Here is a 16,669-nt window from a genome sequence, read left to right on the forward strand (position 1 = left end):
AAATCTGTGACAAAATCTGTTTTACACAATGACACCTCAACTTCCTCTCAGAAAGGTCTGAGTACAAAACCCTCAAAAGGTACTACTATGAGAGTGTTTCAGCTATGCTTTTTAAAACTAGTAAAGATCTACTTGGATTCTAATTGTGTATCTGTGCTACTGGGAATTGAGCCCAGGGTCTCATATATACTCTATCACTGAGCTAGAGCAGCCTACTTTTTCAGTTTTACTTTTGAGACAGAGCTCACTTCAGGCCTTCACCACCAATCCTTAGCTTCATTCCAAATAAAAATATAATCCTAGAGGGCCACAGAGATGGCTCAGATGGCTCAGTATATAAAAGTGCTTGCTACACAAGTCTGACAACCTGAGTCTGATCCCCAGAACCCATATGGTGGAAGGAAAGAGCAGACTCCAGAAAGTCTTCCTTTGACATCCACATCATGCATGTTATAGAAAAGGTGCGTACACACACACACACACACACACACACACACACACACACACACAACACCCCAAATTAAATAAAGTAAAATTACAATCACACAAAATCAATATAAGCTTGATGGGCAATCAGAAATTAAGGTTTAAAACACTAACACATGAAAGGAGAAACTCTGCAAGAATTCTTAAATTCTCTTTGCATCTTTATTCATTATCATGATCTAGTAATTTAGATCCCATAGGGATCTGTTAAACTTTAATCAGATATATAATGGACGCCTCGATTAATTTAAGAAAAAGTTACAACAATCCTTTTAAATAATTTCAGATGCCCAGTGTATATTTCCAGAGGCAACCCTGTTATGTACTTTTGGGGGCTGGAGAGACGGCTCAGCAATTAAGAGCAGCTCATAACTGCCTGTAATTCCAAGCTCCAAGGATCTGATGCCCTTATCTATCCCCTACATATACACACACACACACACACACACACACACACACACGCATGCATAAAAGTAAAAATTTTAAAAATCTATTGTGTACTTTTTAACTAAGTTATCATTCTTTGAATTCAAGTTAAGCAGCCCTTATTCAAAATAATTATGTGAATAGATCTACATTGATGGAAATCAAAGTACAAAAGTATGTTGAGAACAAGATATAATCTTTACTAATAAAAACAACTCTAACAATCCAAATCTACTTAAAGGCAATTATGGTCAGCAAAAGTAAGGATAACGGAAATAGGAACAAGCAAAAGCCCAGAGACAATGTACAAGATGAGCTTATACAATAGCAAAACACAGCTGAAGCTTTTGTCAAAGGTGGCATGCTGTCTTTATCTTCACTTATGGACTCATCTTCTACAGCACCCATCCTGCCAACAGTAATGTAGCCTAGAGCTAAAGGACAGCTACCTTAGCTGAATTACACAGATGTGCGACTTACTAACTAGTTACAGCCACACTGCTAAACAGCAACATCCTCAAAGCAGGAAACCGTTTAATTATCAACTCACTAGCAGGTTCTGTTTTGCTTTCCCAAGAGCTACTTAGTAGATTTGGTAAACAGCACTGAAATAATAATCAGATCCAGAAACAGGGCTCCGTATACAAGTTAGCAGCCATGTTTCTGAAGGACGAATTCTGATAGCATGGATTGTTACTTGCTTTATTTTTATTATGCGGAAGGAGATCTGTAAATCAGCTCATTTGTGGATTAAAAGAAATACTTACAGGATGGGATGATAAACTGTGGTTCTGTATTCCCAGCATATCCTAGTTTTGTATATCTGGAAAATAAAAAAGTTATATAATTTCACTAATCTTAGTAAATATTATATTAATTCTTAAATTTTCTATTTGTTATGAAATTAGATTTTATAGTTCATAACTTAAAATTTGAGTTTTGGCTCAGTTAACTCTGCTTTGAAAATTTTATCAAAATCACAAATGCCTATGGTTGTTACAGTCTTCAGTTCGTGCACCAAACCACATGGCTTTGTGCATGCTAGGTAAGTGCTCAATGACTGAGCTACTAACTCACATGCCATAGCTTTAAAGAAATTACATTTGTGTTAAAGAAATTACATTTGTGTGTGTGTGTGTGTGTGTGTGCACGCGCGCGTGTGTGCACTTGCCACAATGGAGGTCAGAAAACCACTTTCACAAATTGGCTCCCTCCTTCCACCATGTGAGATCTGGGGTTAGAACTCAGTAGTCAAGTTTGACAGCAAACACCTTTACTTGCTAAGCCATCTCACTAGCCCCTAAATGCCCATAGCCTTTGAGAAAAATTCTACTTCAAGAAAAAGTCACAGTATTTCATTTAAATTTCTGTGACTAAACTCTAATAATATCTGCAATTTTTTTCTCAAATATAAAAAGAAAATTCTTCGTGGATGCCCAACTCCAAAACTAAGTCCAAGAACTGAGTATATCAAGATGGGTGTGGTGCTGCACACCTTTAATCCCAGTACTCGGAAGACAGAGGGAGGCAGATCTCTTCAGACTTCCAGGCCAGCTGGGAACTCCCAAAAAAGAACTTAGTATATCAATAGATAAATCATTAAAAATAAGAAGAAACAAAGATTGTCCAAAGCATGATACTGCTCTATTGGTTAACCTTCAAATGTTTCCCACTGTCCATGTTTAAAAAGAAAATAAACAAAACTTTGAAAGGCACACAAAATTTCCTTTAATATCTGATGCCTAATAACTGCTCTTAGCTGCCCTGATACTGTTAGACTCCCTAGCCAGATGACTGCTGACAGTTTCTGAACAGTGCAACTCATTTGATGCCGCTGAGTCACTATTAACCCTGCTCTGCCTTTATCAGATACTCTCTCTTGAGCCCCAAATGCAACCACTCCTGCTCATCCTGCAAAATTCAGGTTAAGTATCAACTGTCTCTAGGAAACTTTTACTTCCTCAGACAGTTGACTGCTTCTGTATTATTTAATAATTCCTGAGTGTTGGAAGCTGGGGGTTTAGCTCAATGGTAGCATGCTGAGTTCAAGCCTTAGCTTGGGGGGCAGGGGTTATTCCCATCAGTACAAGACAGTTAACTTAGGACAGTTCAAAAGAATTAAGAAGGATAAAACAAGGTATATATCACAGCACCTGGCACACAGCATATACAACAAATACCAGTCCTAATCACACTTTCCCTATGTCCTCTCCACACTTTCCATTTCTTACATAATCACCTAAGTCAAACAGATACCTTGAGTTTTAAATTGTTATAATTATGAAAAACTATTTATCTACTTATATCTGATACCTTTGCATAGCAAAGTAGTGTTTTATTTTTCCAATCCAAACTTGGCTTACTAATGTCAAGCCTTCACATGTGGAAAAAATATGCCTCCTGAAATGGAAGGAGGTCAGCATGACTGACAGAATACCTCACACTTCACAAGTTTGCAGACAGAAAAATCAGAAGTGCTCCACTGCATAAGACCAGCAAGAACTGATATGAACAATCTGTCCTCATGGACTCCATCAATAGCAACTGTAATCTAGCTGAAATACGATTACAGAGTCAATTTGAACATTACCGACAACAGTACAGGTCACAAGAGCACTAATGGAAGGCAAATGGTATACTTTGCCATCTGCTGGGCAAAGGAATGGAATACATCACACTGAAATGAAGATTTGTCTAATACAAGATAATCTTAAACTGTTAGAATCAGAAACCCTCAAACAGGATGCTCTGCTATCTGTTCTAGAAATCCTATACAAAGCGGAAGAGAATAATCTCTAAAAATCACTGTCTAACCCAAAAATCTTAAAATGATAATCTACTGCCTACAAGATAGAATACAAACTTGTTTCAGTTTCTAAAAAATGATTCCACTGTAAAATAGTTACTGAAGCCCTCTCCAGATTAAGAATAAAGAGCAGATCCTTTCATCCTTGAATATTAGGGAACTCTACAACCAGCCCCAATGAAGTTCCACATATTTAAAACCAGAATACTATGACCCAGTGATCCCAAAGTGACAGTGACCCACATGCTAGAATTGTCAGATAAGGACAGCCATCAGACTTGACTACAATGAAGTAAAAGAGAAATCACTTGCATCTGTTAACATAGAAGAATCACCAGAAAAATGAAAATTATGCAAATGCACGTGGAACCATGTTGGGTAAGCACAGTATTGGAAATAGAAAAGACAACTGGATGAACAGAACAACACAATGGCAGGGATAAAGGATCAGGAAAACTCAAGAGCAGACCAGCAACCAATGTAGTAGTATCCATTCTAGAAGGAGGGTATGAAAAACAGAAAGAAAAAGAAAAGAACCAGATCCCTGGGTCTCAGTAGACAATAGCAAAAAGTGACACACTTTTTTTGGGGGGAGGGGGAATAAGAAATTGGGAAACCAATTTAATTGGAGGCTTGAGACATCTCAAAGAGTTACACACGCGTGCGTGCACACACGCAACTCATAGTCAAAGGACTGAAGGTAAAAGATAAAGATGTGTAGAATCTGAGAGTCACATTTTTGGGAAACAAAGTAGAAAACTGGTTGGAACTGGGAGGTGGGAGAAATAAAGATACTGATGGAAAAATGCAAACCTTCAATTATAAGATGAATAAATACGAGAACCTTAAGGAACAGGTGGTAACTATTGCTAAGAACTACATACCATATATTCAAAATTTGCTAAAGGAGATCTTAAGTGTTTTTACCACATATATAAATTGTAACTATGTCCCAGATGATAGTTTGTGGGAATCATTACAGAAGGTACATTTAATTAAAATATCATGTTGTACACCTTAAATATATAATGAAGGATGGGGGGAGTTGCCCTTCAGGGACATTTAAATGTTAATGGTGATGCTCCAGCAAGGGAGCATCCTGATGACTTCCCAAAAGCCACTAATTTAATAGCATGTGCAGGTACCTTTTATTGCTTATATACTATTTTTGAGTCACCTTAAATTAACTCAAAATGTTTCCAAACTTAGTGGCTTTTTTTTAAATGTCTACTGTACATAGAGAAATTACATTTAGTGATTACTTTGAAATATATCAAAGGCACATTAACACCAAATTTTATACATCAACTGCAAACAGAGAATTTCATGTATTTAGAGCTAAACACCCCCCAAAACAACTAAACAATGTGAGCATCTTAGGTGATGGGATTACAGATGTGCACACCCACTGAGCTCCTAACATAACTTTGAGTCAATACAAATAGCACTTACTTAAGGTTTTATTTTTATTTTAAATGATGTGTATGGGGGGGTGGTGTTAGACACATAAGTACAATACCCACAGACATGGAACAGGGTCATGAGATCCCTGGGAGCTGGGCTGTCAGTAGTTCTAAGTAACAGAACGTGAGTACTGGGAAACTCAGGTCCTCTACAAGACCAGTGAGGACTCTTCACCACAGAGCCATCTATCCAGCCCCACAAACAGCACCTACCATGTATCAGGTTCTGCCACTAGTTCACTGTACCATAAAACACTCCAGTCACGGAACCAGCAGGCAACCTTAGATACAGCCTGCAGTGTTCCCAGCTCACTTTACTTCTATCACTATTCTTGCTCATCCCTAAATACCTATTTCGATTATCTTCTCTACCAGGGAGCACTTTTCTATCTTCTTTGGAAAATGTTTATTTCCTTCCACCTATAATTCCAAAGACTATTTCATCTGTCACAGCATTTAGTATAGTCTTTTTAATTGTTGGGTTGGTATTTTAGTTTTTTGTTTTTGTGATAGGGTCTCTGTATGTAGCTCAGGCTGACCTTGAATTCCTGATCCTCCTGATCCTCAGCTGCCCAGGTGCTGAGACAAATGTGGGAACCATGCCTAGCAGGATTGATTGTACTATCTTATCTTACCAGTATTATATATGAGTTTCCTAAAGGCAGGCACTGTTTCTAATTTCTCTTTATTACTCAGAACCATGAAAAATACTTATTTGCATAATTTATGCTTACTAGATATTTACTAAAGATCAATTTCTCCAACTATAAACAAAGTGGATAAACTTCTCCCTTTCCTAGTTTTAGAGACATTACATACTTCTGCCTACTAAAAACAGTATTAAAAACAAAATAATCTGTCACAGGACATGAAGCATGCCTGTAATACCAGTACTCAAAAAGCTAGGGCAGGAGGATCTCAAGTTCAAGCCCAGCCTGAATAGTCTTTTATTTCCTGTTATACCTCTTTTCTAATGAAAATCCAGCTTTATTCATGTGATCTTTAAGGCATTTATTGAACACATTATAAAACTCACAAGAGTTTTTACACTTTTAGAAAAGAATATTTTCATTCAAATTGATAATCAGTAATACATCAAGGAGCTATCAAACAAAAATAAGGAATTTTAGGTGACATAATGAAAAATGGGGCTGGGCATGGTGGTACACTCATATCACCAACTCAAAAATGCTGAGGTGGGAAAATCAAGAAGGAGGATGAGGCCAGCCTTGGTTACCTGTGTCTCAAAAACATTCTCTGAGAGAAATGGGGAGGGGCGAGGGAAACCTACTTTTTCATCCTTACCTTTTGACTACCTGCCAGAACCAAATTCTCAATCCTATTTGTTAGGAATTACCACTGATCTTCTTGGTAGAAGGCAAACTGTGAGGAAACTGATACAGCCCATCACATATGAGGTACTATCTGACAGTTCTCCAGCCAGTCTAAGCTCAAGTGACAACTTCAGATCCTAATTGCCAGGAAAACACAACTTGGGACTGGTGCCGCTCCTACAGTACAGCCTAGATGTGGGTTCCTGCTCTTTTTCTACCTCTAGGTCTCCAAGCCTTCCTGTCAACTGCATTCTTTATACTGAACTCTATATAGAAAGAGAGCTTTTGTTGGTTTGCATAACTTTGTTGGTGTTATCTGCAACCAAAAATTTTATTTTAATTAATTCATTTATTTTTTTCTTTTATGTGTATGTAAATGTACCTGCCATGCAATGCCCATGGAGGTCAGAAGAGGGTGTCAGATCCCCTGGAACTGGAGTTAAGGATGGTTGTTAGCCACCATGGGGGTGCTGGGAATCAAACCTGAATCCTCTTTCTGAAAGAGCAGTCAGTGCTCTTAACTGCTGAGCCATCTCTCCAGTCTACATCCAAAATTTTTACAGAGGGCCCAAGTTACATTTCTCTTGAGTCTCTTCAGTCTTCCCAAACATTTTAAATCCTGTTTCTTTTCTTTGAAAGCTCAGTTTGGCCACATATGGTATGTGCCTTTTAATCCCAGCACTCAGGAGGTAGAGGCAGTTGAATGTCTGTGAGATGGATGCCAGCCTGGTCTACATAGTGAGTTCCAGGCAAGCTAGGGCTACAGGGAGACCATATCTCAAAAAAAGAAGCAGAGCTCAGTCTGATTTTGTTTCTCAAATAATGGAATCTGAAACTCTTAAGTACGGTCATTCACACATACTAACAAGGACAGTCGGAGAATACCTTCACCCCACAGTAAAAAATTAGCACCTAAGGAAAAAAAATCATCTTTTAAAAGATTTTCCAAAATCTATACAGAAGTTTACACTGCCTTTAAAAGGCATTTTAGAAGCAGTAAAATTCTCAGTCATCACTATTTGTTCTACCAAGTCTACTTTCTTATTATAAAGCAAAATCAGACTTTTGAGCAGAAAATGTTCAAGTCTTTATTAGAACTTTGTGTACTTCATAGATCAAATACATCATGTATTGCATAGGTAACACTCTACTTTAGAAAAACATTCTACTTTCCAGTAACTAGAGGGTTTCCTTTAATCTATATAGTCATTATTTCAGAGCCAAATGTCAAGTCATCTGAATCTAGTAAGTTTTCCTTTTTCAAAGCAATCTATTTTTCTAAGTTCAATTACTTGTCTTACTGTGTTTTGTATGGTCACTAACAATAAAGGAATTACGTTGGGGGTTTTATTTTAGATAGGGTCTCACGTATTCCAGGCTGGCCTTAAACTCACTATGCAGTCAAGGAGGACTTTGAATTCCAATCCTTCTGCCTCCACCTCCCAAGTGCTGGGATTACGGGTATGTACTACCACATAAGACTTCGGAATTACTTTTTTAATGTACCATTAGATTACTCATTTTCAAAGTGAAGGAATATATATGCCTTCACTTTTTCTTAACTAAGCTTTCTTATTTGAGAGTGTTAAGTACTCTTAAGATTAAAAAAAAAAAAATTATGTGTACAAGTGCTTGCCTGCATGTATGTATGCACGCCACATGCATGCCTGGTACCTGGAGGGCCAAAAGAGGGCATCAAATCCCCTGGAACTGGAGCCATATTGATGCTAGGAACCAAATCTGGTCCTCTGCAAGAGCAATATGCACTCTTAACCACTTAGTCATCTCTTCGGTCCCTTAACTATCTGGAATGATTCTGCAAATGTCAATAGTGGTCTTAGGTAACAGTACTTATCCTCAGAATATTGAAATGGTCTATAAATAATTCTGTATCATTTAATTTGCATTTGAATCGATCACTAAGACTTTCCCACATATTCTATACTAAAACAGTAGTTCTAAAGACATTTTATTTTAATTAAAGGGTCAATGCTTAAAATGCCTACTCCTAAAAACTAGGTTAAAAACTTAACCATGTATTGCCACAGTACATCCTAACCAGGCACAATGTATAACAGTGGTCTCTGAAATGACTGCACCTTGAAGGTCCAATTCCAGATCTGCTACTTAGTAACTCAGCATCTTTATCTTGTAAATATAAAAATGTGTATCTACTTTGTAGTGTTTTTGAAGGACAATAACTATCTCAAAAATAAAAATGGGGCTAGAGAGGTGGCTCAGAGGCTATGAGCTTTAGCTGCTCTTGCAGGGGACCCAAGTTTGGTTCCCAGCACCCACACGGTAGCTAACAATCACCTGTAACTCCAGTTCCAGGGGACCTGACGCTTTCTCCTGACCTCCGAGGGCATTGCATGATATGGGTGCACTTCCATACATGCAGGTAATACACTCACACATAAATTTTTTTTTAATTAGAAAAACGTAAAAGGCCCTTGAAACAGCTGATTTGTACAAAACCCATTTACTGTATCTCTAACAAAAATCCAAATACTAAAAAAGCCTAATTCTTACCAAAAATTTTCATTTTATAAAAGTAATTTGTCCTAGCATCTAGATACAATTCTTTGTTTAAAACCAAGTCTCTCTAGTTCAGTGGTAGAGTGCTTGCCTGATGTGTGTGAGGAGGCCCTGGGTTTGAGTCCCAACATCACAAAAAATAAAGTAAGTAAAATCAAATGTTAGAGAATAGAAAATTAGTCCTTCACTAAAGCACTACAATAGCTTCAGACAAAGCACTAAAGGAATCTGATGAGCCAAGGAACCAGGCCTCAACTAATACCACCTTAACTATAACAGCATGTGTTGTCTAGGTTGCCTAGAGTTTGCAGCCTCTGTAACTCATTCCAATTTTAAGAGAATCCAGCAATAGTTATCAATAACCAGGAAGATATATCTATATCTATAGATATATAGTTTTTTGTTTTTTTTGGGTTTTTTGTTGTTGTTGTTGTTGTTCTCACTGTATAGCCCTGGCTGGCTTGGAAGTCAGAGACCCACCTCTAAGATTAAAGGTTATGTACCACCATGCCCAGCAACAAGGGACAAGCTTCATTTATCTATAAATTCAGAGTAGACTAAATTATTTCCAAAAAGTCTTTGTTCAGCTCTCTAACTCTTGGTGTATCAGGAATTGAACCTTGTGCTTCTAGGCATGCATTCTCAGGTCTGTAGTTCTATGTGAATCATTAGGTGTTTCACTTAATTCATGAAGACAAGTTTCACAAAAACACAAAGCAAATGAATCTAGATATGCATACGGCAGAAGAAAAACATTAAATTAGAATAATTTATAAAGCTTAAATACTCGCGTAAGCTACTTGGTTATGTTGGGGTGGAAACAAGAACAAGAACCGTCAAAGGACTAGGTACGGATGGGCTGAATTTAAACAGATGGGAAAAGATGCTGAAAAGCATTCTGAAACAAAATCGGGCAAAATTTCACAGTGGGGGCTGGGTGCGGTGGTACACATCTTTAATCCCAGCACTTAGGAGGCAGAGGCAGGAAGATCTCTGTGAGTTCCAGGCCAGTGAGGGCTTCAGAGTGAGACCCTGTCTCAACAACAAAAAAATCACAGAATGGCCCTTTAGAAATGTAAAAATATGGAATATCTTCTGTATTTATTATATAACGGCCCACATAGTTACACAAGTCAAAGCACAAAGTAACATTCATCACTATCTTATTCGAAAGACCCAGTTTTAAAACTTGAATCCTGTAACAATCTTATCTTGCACTATTTAATCTGTGAAAACTGTCAGTCTTGGTAAGCTAGAGTGCACATTTTTATAGTGCTTTGTTCCTACTACTTTATGCATGTGGCTATTACAGATGCAATAGGTAGTGTCATTAAAAAGTTACTACACTTAAAAGTTCCAAAGGAACTACAAGGAGTCTTGAATGCTTTTATTAACTAGTGGAATTCTGTTGCAGGAAACACTGCCTGAAGCTCCATTTTAGCCATTCCATACTCCTGCCTCTAAGCAGACCTTGGGGGAGGCAGGGCCTGCTGGACAGGAATTTAGCACTATTGTGAGATAAACTCTCCTCTGGTTTAGATTTTCCCTTGTCAAACATGGGATGAGACTGACTGATGACTCATCACAAACTACATGGGCTTGCTCTTCCATGCTCAAGAAGCTGTTTTACAGCTGGGTATGGTGGCACACAACTTTAGTTCTAGCACTGGGGAGGCAGAGGCAGGTGGTTCTCAGTGAGGTCAAGGCCAGCCTGCTCTACACAGTGAGCTTCAGGGCAGCGGGACTACAAGGAGAGCCTGTCTCTCAAAAAAAAAAAAAAAAAAAAAAAAAAAGCTGTTTCACATACAGCATATTAAAGAAGCCCTGATATTCAACTTTTTTCTGTTCTTTTCTCTCTGAATTTTCATTTTATTAGCTTCAGTTTACAAATTATAATCATGACTTCTAAATCTCTATCTACATTCTGGAAGATTCTGTGTTTTTAACTTCTTTGTGGACATTTCTAAATACAATGCAACAGTAAGTTCCAATTTTGTTGGTTCTTTATTTTTTCACTTTTTCAAAAGCATTTATTTATTTTCTGTGTCATCAGGCTTAGTGGCAGGTGTCTTCACCTACTGAGCCATCTCTTTGGTCCCCCAATTTTATTGGTTCTCCAGGGCTAAGGAAATGGCTCAGCAAGTAAAGACTCTAGCTTCCAAACAAAGTGAGTTCAGTCCCTAGGACCTACATGGCAGAAGTAGAAAAAACCAACTCTGGAAAACTGTGCTGCCCTCCACTCATACACACACACTAAATATTCTAGCTGTACCTCCTTCCCATTCATTTCTTAAATATGCAAAAAACATACTGACTGTACTCAGAACTGTGGCAGGCAGGCCAAGGCCTGTGTGGGATAAGCATAAGACATTATGTTCCTTTCCTTAAGAATTTTACTTCAAAAAGTGAGCTGATGATTCTAACAGCAACATGGTGTGTTACCATGCCAGCCTATGTGCTAAACAATCTTCATGTACTATAAAGATAAATTATTAAGGTAGCCAACTATGATCTCCAACCATAGATGAGAAAAATGAGATCTGCTGAAGTGGAAGTGTACAAAAATCACACAGCCCTTAAGTAGAAGGACTTGAACTCAAACACAAGATTACAACGCCCTTGCAAGCCCTAAAAAAACAATGCAACTGCAAAACGACATAAACAGAGCAGTCTTCTAAATTTCTATCTTCTGCTCCATCCCTACCACCAAAGTTGGTGTGGAATGGGCACTTAAATATCATCTAGGAGCTGTAGTTTGGAGATTTAAGAGCTCTGGCTGCTCTTGAGAGGAACCTGTTTGGTTCCCAGCCCCCACATGGCAGCTAACAACCATCTGAAACTCCAGTTCCAGGGGATCCAACGCCCTCTTCTGACCTCCACAAGCACTGCATGGCATGGGTGTACTTAACACTCACGCAAGCAATACACTCATACACATTAAAAAAAAAAAAAATCATCTGGGGCGGGGGGCACGCCTTTAATCCCAGCACTCAAGAGGCAGAAGCAGGTGGATCTCTGGGAGTTCCAGACCAGCTGGGGCTATAATGAGACCCTGTGGCAAAAAAACAAAACAGAAATAAAAATCATCTAGGAAGAGGGCTGGAGATGGCTCAGCTGTTAAGAGCACTGACTGGCTGCTCTAGCGAAGGACCCCAGTTCACTTCCCAGTTCATTTCCCAGCACCCACATGGCAGCTATCAATTGTCAGTTCCAGGGGCTCCAACACTATCGTAGGACCTCTGCAGGCTTTGCATCATGGGTGCACTTACATACATATAGGAAAAACATTCACACACATAAAAAATAAAGAGAAAGAAAAAAAGAAAGAGAATCTAGGAAACACAGGCCTGTAATCCCAGGATTTGGGAGGCTGAGGCAAGAACCCTGTCGTGAGTTGGGGGGTGGGGGGGGCGGCTACACAGTTCCAGGCTAGGCTGAGCTTTAGACACCTCATCTTAAATAACAAAACCAGAATCATCTAGGAAGCTCATTTAAATGCACATTGTTAGGCCCAATCCTTGAGACTCTGATACACTAAGTATGAAATGTCTCACACAACTCTTAAAAGCCGTACTACTAACTGGATGCAGGGATGCAAGCCTGTAACACAGCGGTGGAGAGAAGAGAGTTTAGGTTCAAGGTCACCCTCTGCTATATAGCAAAGACTAACGTGGGCTACAGGAGGCTGTCTCAGAAGACAAAATAAAAACAGAAGAAAGCCATACTCTTAATTCCTGTTCACTCAGTGAGTTAAGTAGGATCTCAGGTCCCACTAGGTACCACACCCTGTAACTTGATTCAGTCTCCCCTACATGGAACTGTATTGTGTTCCCTAGGTGAAGGTACTGCAAGCTGTATTTTCAGCATTTACTCTTCTACTTGCAGATTTTATTCCCTATCAAGTAAAATTATTTTGCAATCAAAAATATTGACATAATAACACATGGTACACAATAGGTGCTCAATAAATGTTCACATTATAAAATTTAGATTCACATTACTACAGTCCTCAATTCATATAGAAGAGCAGTGCAACAGATCATGCTCAATGTCTGAACCCAAGCAACTATCCTTTTTATCAGCAGCATACACAAACATGCCTTTCCTTCCTTCCCTTTGTAAAATGCTCTCCTGTGCACTGATCCAGATCCTTGAAAGGATGGCTCAAAGCTGGCATTTACTACAACTTGCCTGGCTTCCTGACCACAATCATCTCTTTCCTTACAACCCAGGGAACAGCTGCTATCTGAAAAGCACATATCCTAACATACATAAGTATGGTGTCTCACACCTGTAATCCCAGTACTCAGAAAGCAGAGGCAACAGAATCACTGGAGTTCGAAGGCAGCTTCAGGTATACCAGTGAGTTCCAGGCCAGCCTAGGCTACCAATGAAACTGTTTTAAAAAACAAAAATAAACAAACAAAAAAGAACTCTGCTTTACTTTTTTAATGATTTTAGGTTTAGGATTCACGAAAGCAGACTGTACTAGACATTTTCATTATAATTCTGAATGGTCTACACGTAAGGTATACAGTAAGCCTCAACCCAATAGTGATCCTTTCTCTACCAAAGAAACCATTTCCAAGTGACCAACAATTAACCTCTCCTCAAATCAAAAAATACTGAAATGACTCAAAATCGTCAAGGGTTCAACCTTTACAAAAGGTTGATGCCATCAGTATTTAATTGGCCACAATATGTTAGGCAAGTAGCTTATCCTCTCAGAGGCTCAATGTTCCTGTCTACATAATACAAATAAAGCTCAAGGAGAGGTGAAAGGTAATGAGGTAACATACAGAATTCACCACAGGGCCCTATACATGGCTGCCTCTAAATGTTACTTCTCATTCACTAAGAAACCCTGGGGAGTAAATTTTTTTTTAATTTAAGTGACAAGGATTATGGTCTGGGAATTTACATATTTAGAAAAAAAGTCCAAAAGACAAAAAGATTTCACTGGTTAATTGAATCTAATTCATAAGCTAGAATTATTTTTGCAACACTCCTTTAAACAAGTCAAGTAAATTTTGCTAAAAAGCAAACCAAAAATGCATGTAGTTCTAAAAGAGGGGCCCAGGAAAATCCACAGAACTTGGGTCCAAACAGCTACTCCACCACCTACTAACTAAATGGCATCAGTTATGTAAATGCTCTCATCCCATTTTCTCACTTATAAGGAGCAAAACTAACTGTTACAGGTTAAATATGATGATGCAAATAAAAAAGTTGGCCATTGGTGCTCTCCACTAGCTGGCTTTTTCTGTTCTTAAAAATAAAACTTCTGAACTTCTGGGAACGTCATTAGACACAATACAACACAATCCAAAGTCAATATAGGAATTTCAACACGAAACTGGCAGGCAGAAAGATGACTGGCAGGAAATACTTTAGCTGAGTCTTTAGAATCTGACTTCTCAACAGCAGCAAGTTATTATCAGACATACAAAATTCATCAGAAATAAGGATTTTAATTAAAAATTTTGTCAGCAAGATGATTACAAATGTTCTTATCTTTGGGGATGACTAGAGAAATGGACTGTTAACACATGAAGAGAACTCATGCAAGAAACACAAACTTCCCGTGTATGCCTTCCTGCATTCTCCCCCAATCCCAGCTTCTCCTCCCTGATCTCAAACAAAATCATCTTTATCTTCACTAACTTCTCGGATTTGGTAACAGGATGAATTAAATAAGTAAGCTCCTCTTTCACTGAAGCCAAGGAAATATTTGTGCTTACAGTTTAGAAGACTGCTAAAAAATTTAAGTGCATTTGAGAAATTCTATAACTCACTCTAGATCTAAATATATCTAAGACTTATAAAAATAAGGCTATTAATCTGTTATAGTAAATGGAAATAATCTGCCAACACAATATTCATCAGTGAAAAACAAAATAGATGAAAGGCTAAAGAAAATTCCCAATAGGGCTGGAGACATGGCTCAGTGGTTAAGAGCACTGGCTGCTCTTGCAGAGGACCCAGGTTCAATTCCCAACTCCCTGGTGGTAGCTAACAACCATCTGTAACTCCAATTCCAGGGTATCCCAGGTCGTCTTCTGACCTCCATTGGCATTGCACACTACATGAGTGAACTTACATACATGCAGGCAACATACTTGTACACATAAAATAAAAATAACAAAAATAAAATAAAAAATATTTAAAAAAGAAAATTGACAATGCAATGCTGGAGAAACGAGTAAAAGTGGGCAAATCAAAACTCACTTAGGATAAGTTTACCAAGTATTACATTTTTTTACTGCTTTAAAACTTGCTCTTGTCATCACTGCCCCTTAGTCTATCTGGTGCTCGGGTCTGAAGCTAGGGCTTGTGCCTGCTAAATAGGCACTCCACCCTAGGCTATACTCACAACTCTAGTAATTTAGTTTTTAAGTAACCAGCTCTGCTGGGAATCTATTTGTCCAAATTTTATTCTACAATGCTTTTCCAATACCCAAAAAGGTATGTTGGCCTGATAAGGATATGAAGGAAATAGTTCTAAACTCTTTCTCAAGTATTTTTTTATTCATGACCTGAGTCTAGGTGATTTTTTTGATACTGAATTTTGCTAGAGGAGCACGAATTTAAAGTTCTGGATTAAATCTCCCATGTCCTAACTCTTAAACCTTGTGAAACTGCCATCAAGTTTAACGGACTACCACCGTTTGCCTAAATTCCTCAATGAAATGGAATGTGAGCCACCTGATTCAAGCTGTAATTTTTCACTTACTCTAAGTGGGTAGTTGTAATTAGAGACCTAAGGGATGAGTGCATTCTCTAAAGCATAGAAAGGAATATACAAATTAAAGGGGTACAGTGTACATTTGGGAAAGAGTATGTATGCAAACCCTCCCTCTAATGGTCATTCCTGGAGGTGCTATGTATCTTGAAGTTCCTTGAGAAGATTTCCCCTCTATGTGTTATTTAATAGGCAATTGGGAAAAAAACAAGTTCTTTTGAAAAGCAAAGTAAATAAAAGGGTAAATGGGGAAATTCAGATTGTGATCTGTGACAGAGGGCAAATAATACTAGGCTGAGAAGAGGGCTTCGAATCAGCTCAATTCATATCACAATGAATGTCCAGGTAACCTCTTGTGAGATAAAACCAATGCAGTAATGCAATGATTTAGTTATCAAGGTATTAAAACAGAACCAGCCTAGGTATAGGTTGTACCCACTCCCCACTCCTCCTGCCCATGTTTTAAATTCTAAGCTGCTCTTTCAGAAAAGAGGTCACTTTAAGGACAGTTAGCTCAATGAGACACCCAGTACACTCATTCAAAAAAACTAAAACTGCATTTCAAAGTGGGGGTGGGGATGGAAACAAAAAGAAAATCCTACTTAACATGTTACCATGTTTCTTATGACTACACTTTTTATTGACAATCAGAGGTTTCTAAAGCATTAAGTATTACACAGCAGTATTTGTCACTGTGACACAACACACTTGAAAAGTCCTACCTACTCTGGCCAACTCTAATTTTAAAAGTGACCCTGGCTGGGCTTGGTGACACAAGCCTTTAATCCCAGCACTAGGGAGGCAGAGGCAGGCAGATCTCAGTCTGGTCTACAAAGTGAGTTCCAGGCCAGCTGGAGCTACAAGGAGACCCTGT

The 16,669-nt window shown here is 38.4% G+C and overlaps 1 protein-coding gene across 1 annotated transcript in view; it reads right to left on the bottom strand.

Moving 5' to 3' along the window:
• The window catches only part of Actr3 (actin related protein 3), a 40,353-nt gene that overhangs the window by 21,551 nt on the left and 2,133 nt on the right, over window positions 1-16,669 (bottom strand). Inside the window, exon 2 of the mRNA XM_008834546.3 lies at window positions 1,680-1,735. Coding sequence (XP_008832768.1) covers window positions 1,680-1,735 — 56 coding nt within the window. The remainder of the gene's footprint in view (window positions 1-1,679; window positions 1,736-16,669) is intronic.

The sequence above is a fragment of the Nannospalax galili genome, unplaced genomic scaffold (assembly GCF_000622305.1).
Source record: "Nannospalax galili isolate Female #2095 unplaced genomic scaffold, S.galili_v1.0 scaffold37, whole genome shotgun sequence".
NCBI lineage: Eukaryota > Metazoa > Chordata > Mammalia > Rodentia > Spalacidae > Nannospalax > Nannospalax galili.